This window comes from Curcuma longa, chromosome 11 (genome assembly GCF_044706935.1).
Source record: "Curcuma longa cultivar G26 ecotype Majalengka, Jawa Barat chromosome 11, ITB_CL_G26_1.1, whole genome shotgun sequence".
Lineage (NCBI taxonomy): Eukaryota > Viridiplantae > Streptophyta > Magnoliopsida > Zingiberales > Zingiberaceae > Curcuma > Curcuma longa.
In genome coordinates, this window is record NC_133871.1 from 7,358,577 (window position 1) to 7,364,693 (window position 6,117).

The following is a 6,117-nucleotide window of genomic DNA, read 5'->3' on the forward strand; positions in this document are numbered from 1 at the left end:
GATAGAGGAGTTGGAGACAAGGATGATGATGGAGGAGATGGTGGAGGAGGTGATGGAGAAATCCAACTTGAAAATGACTCCTCTCTCCAACGATGATAGTGAATGGTTCACTACTGAGGGATTGAGATAGTTTGTAATAATGCAATGTTGACATAAATTTAGTAGTTTTCTAGTAGGAAGTCTTGAATCATTTCCATGAAGTATAGATAGTTTAAAATTCTAAATTAGCTAAAAAAAATTTATTTGACATCGATTGTCATTTAAGTTCCAAGATTTAAAATTCTGAATTAGATCTAAAATTTACAAGTTGGATTTAATAAAGATAAGGAATTAATATGCCAAAATTATTTCATTACATATTTTTCCCAGCATTTTGATCCCAGCCATCATAATCCCTGAGCTCTACTCAAGTTGCAATTTACTAGATCTTGGAACCCATTTTTCCTCTTTTGGAAACTGATAAAGCTAACCTAACTTGCATCATTATAACTTCACTGGAAAGACCAGATCTAAATGTAAAACAAATGAATCATTTAATTATTGGAATGAAAAATATGTTAAATTCATATCTTTTATCTGATTTCATTTGTATGGAATGAGTGAAACTGGAAACACCAATGTTTTATGTGTCACATTTTCAAAATGACTATAAAAGGAGTCTGTTGATGACTGCAACTGCAACATATTGAATCATTTTCATTGTTTTTTCATGGATTTCTTAGAGTTTGTTAGTGTATATGCAAGTTCATTTACAAACGAGGTAATGTATTGTGTTTTTGCATTAAAACCAGCTTATTTTCTTGTTATTCATCACGGTGATTCTTTTCATAGGCTCAAGATGGGGCAGATATTTCAGGTGTCCTGGCTGTGATGACTTTAGGAATGTAAGTGCATTTTCTTGCAATGATGCTTGCAATTGTTTAGTTTGCATTTTTCTTCATATAAGTTCACTTGAATTGGCAGGTTTTTTGCAGCTTTTGCTAGAACAGCATTTAAGAGCGATAGTCAAAGAAGTTTGCATCATTTTTGGTACGGTTGCTATAGGCTCTGATAACCTATATTCTGGAGATTGGCTGCATTTCTTGTTCAAGTTTGTTTTTGCAATAACACTTAAGTGTGTAAACTTTTAGAAAATATCGAATTACACTCACTTTTATTGCGTTCATTGATGTGGTCAATGTACTTCTGTCATGAGAAAAAAATAACTTTTAATTCGTTTTCAGGGAAATGGTCGCTTACATTGCAAACACATTAATATTCATCTTAAGGTATAACTAATTCATTTTATGTTTCATTTTCATAGGCTCATGAAAGTTTATCTTGTTCATTGATAGAAGAGTTTTTGCATTTATATTGTATGTTTTTTTTTTCTTTTCCCTTGTTTCTGATTATCCTACTGAGTTGCAGAAACAGATTCTTTACATTACTAAGGTATGACTAAGTTAGCTTTCCTAAGACCTTTCATTGTTGCATTGGTTAGCGCCTCATGGAATGAACAGTCTCTTTCTTTCTCGTTCATTTTGTCTACATTCTTATTTGCTTAATTTCATGGTTCGTACTTTTGTTATTTGTATAGGATGGAGACAGAAAAAATATTATTCTATTTTAAAGAGAAGCATTAGATCATATTTATAGGACTCGAACATAACATCTTGCATCTAAATATCTAAATCTATTCAACCTACAATTATGTCCAATTATTTTTGACTAATAACTCTAAAATTTTCTTAAAGTTGGAGCATACTTGATATCATCAATGTCCAGCTTGCCACAAATTTCGTTCATGATTATCTCGGGATATTTTCAGTGGATGAAATTCGTGACAATTTTTAAATGATCTTCAAAATGTCTATTATGGGTTAATATTGGGAGTAAGATCAAGTGGGACCGATATTACTCCAAATGACAAGAATGTTAGAGAGGAGATTGTAAGATCCAACATCTACTGAAGAGAAAGATGATACTAGAAGAGGAAAATGACTAGAACTCTATCTTTTCGAAGTTGCAGCTAGCGGAGACAGAGTATTGCAAATAAAAACAAAATTAGAGTTCCAACAATTTCTAAGTGGAGAAAAAATGGCTAAAGGAGACTAAGTTTCTGGAAATTTTATTCCAGAGGGAAAAGGGAAAGGATAGATTAAGTAAAATGTGACACCTTCTCTGAGAGAAAAGAAATGTTGGAAACTAAAAATTAATTTCATATTAAATCATCCCCGCAAATGAAAAAGGAGGGTGGTGAAATAGAAACTTGTGGTATCTTAATTTGGGATGGAGGAAAGACAAAGAACTTAAGAAGAATAGATGCTTTAGATTAATCAACTTCTTTTTTAAATACTCTCTCTCTCTTTTGATTCACCGTTCCCATCTTTTTTTCATAGATTAGTCTTTTTAACCTTCATACCTTCTCTTATTTTTTTTTTTTTGATTTTTTAAAAGTTGGCCCCTTCCTTCTATGGACTCTATTTGTTTTGGATGTGGCCCATCCTAGACTAGTCATGTTGGATCTAGTCTATGGATAGGGTGTATCATGGCGGTGCCAACCCAAGAGATCCCAATCAAAGAAACATCTCGAATTAAATTACAGGTGAAAAAAATGCATAATGAGGTCAAGACAAAAGTGCAGTTTTAAAATTGTTCCATGTCGATTGACATGGAGGCTTCTGCCAATGACCAAAACCTTGAAATTTGAACAATATTTCAGACCTTGGATAGAATCTTTGTAGACGGAGGTGGGAGGTCTGACAGTCCTTGACCAACATTTGCTAGTAGTAGTTGTTACTATACTTAGGGGGGCAATGGTCAGCAAACAATTTCTTTTGCCTTTGGTCGTTTCTACATGGACCTGCAGTGAACTATTGAGGAGGATTGGGATGGATAGACAATTAAAGGCAAAGATAGCTTTGTAATAGGTTTATGAAATTAAAATTTTAATTCTTTTTCTTAATCTTGAAATATGATATTGCTTGTTTGGACTATCGATCTAGTACAAGGGATATTGCTGCTATGCTACTACCAGGCTACCATATATATGGTTTAAAATTTCGAGCCGTATCGGAATTTTGATTTATGACCGGAACAATATGGTTTCAGTATCGTATCATGTTGTTCTGATATAATTTCAATATTTTTAAATATAAAATATATTAATTAAAAAAATTATTATTATATTTGATTATTATAAATATTTACTATTATGTTAAATTAATATTTTAAAAATTATAATTCAGTAAAAATTAATTTAGGATTAACTAAAATCGACATAATAATTAGGATCAAGTAGGTTTAAATTAAATTGAGTTGAATTTATTTTAATCAAGTTGAGGAAATGTTTTCCTATGTATTAAAGGAGAAAAATAATATAAAAAATTAAAAAGAAATTTTTTTAAATGTATTTAAGGATGAAAGAAATAAAAAAATAAAATATGGGGAAGAAGGACAAAGAAGGGAAAGAATTAACTACTAAAAAATAAAAAATATTAAATATATTAAAATTGAAAAACTGCCTAAAAAATTAACGGTTAAAGAAAAAAATTAAATTGAAAAAAAAACAATCTTATGCGGTCGCCGCAACAAGACAAGACCTCTGCGAGGCATGGGGCCTTGTGCTGCTACGGGGCCTCCTTGCGGCGTGGGGCATGTAGATGTTGCCGCCATGATGGTTGGCAGGAGGAACGAGATGTTTCCCCCATGTCGCTTGTGTCATCTATGTCGCCGGTGCCGTCTAGTACGACATGAGATTTTAAACCATGACCATATAACACAATGATAAGGCCATAAATATGTTCACGGTATCTCCCATTTTGTAATGTTGCTATTTTTTTATTTCTTTGTTTTTCTTATGAAATTTCAAAGACTTGTTAATGCAACAAAAGGTGATAATCCTCACCCCGGGGGCTCCTCTAGGGCTGCCCCACGTGATCTGGAAGGGAGGTAAATCACGGGGGTTTTGCCCAAGGGGTCAGTGAACCAACGAGGCATTTTGCATATACTGGGGATCAACCCCATGACCTATTGCAACAATACATGTAGGAACCAACTGTATCAACCTGTGGGGGCTTCTAAGTCTTGTTAATGATCTTATGGAAAAAGAGTGGTAGTGAGCAATTTTTATATTGAACATCTCTTTTTCTGTGCTATTTGTAATCTTCAATTGCTGTTGCTTTCTTGCCATGCTTAAACTCTTACTGCTTTCTTTTGCTTCAGTGGAGTGGTTATTGCTGATGCTATATTCCACAATGAAAGCCATTTTGAAAGACATGGTAAGTAATGCTTTCCCTGTTAGTGTGATTGCCACAAATTTCTTTAGAATGTTCCCTGAATGAAAAACTTATTAAGAATAGCTCGATTGTCATTCACTAGGAACTATAAAACTTGCACAATATATAGGACTTTGAAGTTTTCTGAACTCACTTGTTTAACAATGTTGATATATGTACCTTTTAAATATTTTTATTTCCACTATTGGAGCTAAAGTGATTTTAATTCACATTAGAAGGCACTATGAAGCTTCTACCATTGAAGGTACTTTGTGACCAAGTTTGAGTTTTCAACAAAGTTAGGAAAGCTTTGTGTTGCTACTTTCTTTGGGTTATCTACTTTACATCTTGGTGTGTTGGAAAAACAGTCTCGAAGTTTAATAATTTAATCTACTTTACCTTATTCAGAAAGGGTGATTCAAAACTTTAATAAAGATGATGGACAAGAAAGAAAAGGAGAAAGATGCTTTAGTTTACCACGCCTTGCTTGGGGCCTTGAGCCCCAATTTGCGTAGTAAAAGCCCTAAAGTTGTGGCATTATGGTTGAGAAGAGCTGTCATGTGAATGATGGCATAACTTTTGTCTTCCAAGGAAATATGCTCTAACGTCCAATGTTTAATCCTTTGTTAATTAACATGACATCATTTATTGGAAAAAGAGCAAATCCATAGAATTTTACTAAAGTTGTTGATACCTCTAAATGGTTAGCTATTGATTCGTTTTCTTGACAGATTCCTCTGTGTTTTTAGCCTTGGATAGGGTGAATTTCATTTTCATTCCAAAAGACTACACCTTTTTGTAAAATGCCTTCCAGGTTTTTCATTATTATCAAAGTGCTGATAGAGTTTACCCTTTATTTGCCAAATGTCTTCAAAACTTCATTATTGTCAAAATGCCCCTGTAACCTATCTTTGTTCACAAAATGCCCCTAAGTTTTAACTCTCTAGTCAGCATTTTAACAGTGAAACTTGAGGGAATATTTTGCAAAAAGAGGTACACTTTTGGGGTGAAAGTGAAAATAGTGGATATTACATGAAGACTTCCAGGTACTGTCAGTCAGTGTAAGTAGTCTACAGTAGCGCTATTCCAATATAATCTTGGAACTTTGGGCGTTGGTTTTTCCCTTGGGGTTGTGTCTTCTAACGAAGACTTTGATTTCAACTATGCGCAGATAAAAACCCTGTTACAATGGGTAATCGTTCTCACCCAATGAAATCAGACCCAAAACTTGAATTCTTTTGGTCTTCTTTAGGCTACTATAAAACATGATTGACTGTTTTATCGATCTTTCATTTTCCTTGCACACCAAACTTGTATGCACTTGCTCGCCTACCTCTACTCATGTGCTATTGATTGTGCCAAGAACATTTCTCGCCTGCAAAAGCAATCTGGTGGTCTGTTTTACTGGCCAAAACATGTATCTATCCGTCTGGTTCAGTTTAGTTGTTTAATTCAAAATAGCAATTAATCTAACTTGACCTATGTTTATTACATATATAATATACCATTTGTTGACTAAGTAATTTACTGTATCGAATTCTTATTTGTTAAATTATAATATCAATAATAGTAATGAAAAAGTGTTACTAAATTTGACAATAATTTTGGACTTAGATATTGCATATTTCAATCATATTGACCCTTAATTTCAACCATGTTCACATAATAAATCTATGGTTCTTGACTCATTCTATGGTCCAGTGAGAATGTTAATACCATATGTACAATAAACATTATTTGATCAACCAATGATTTGTTAGTGCAACTTTTTAAGATGGAAATATAAAACTTAAGAGAAAACTGAATAGATCACTTAAAATTTTAAACAATCAAAGTTTCAAAAGTGTGCGCTAGTGGTATG

At 33.1% G+C, this 6,117-nt stretch overlaps 1 protein-coding gene across 1 annotated transcript in view; it reads left to right on the forward strand.

The window, feature by feature from the left end:
* Window positions 1–6,117, forward strand: part of LOC141838479 (sodium/hydrogen exchanger 8-like) — a 52,506-nt gene that overhangs the window by 24,553 nt on the left and 21,836 nt on the right. The window contains exon 11 of the mRNA XM_074725971.1: window positions 4,204–4,259. Coding sequence (XP_074582072.1) covers window positions 4,204–4,259 — 56 coding nt within the window. The remainder of the gene's footprint in view (window positions 1–4,203; window positions 4,260–6,117) is intronic.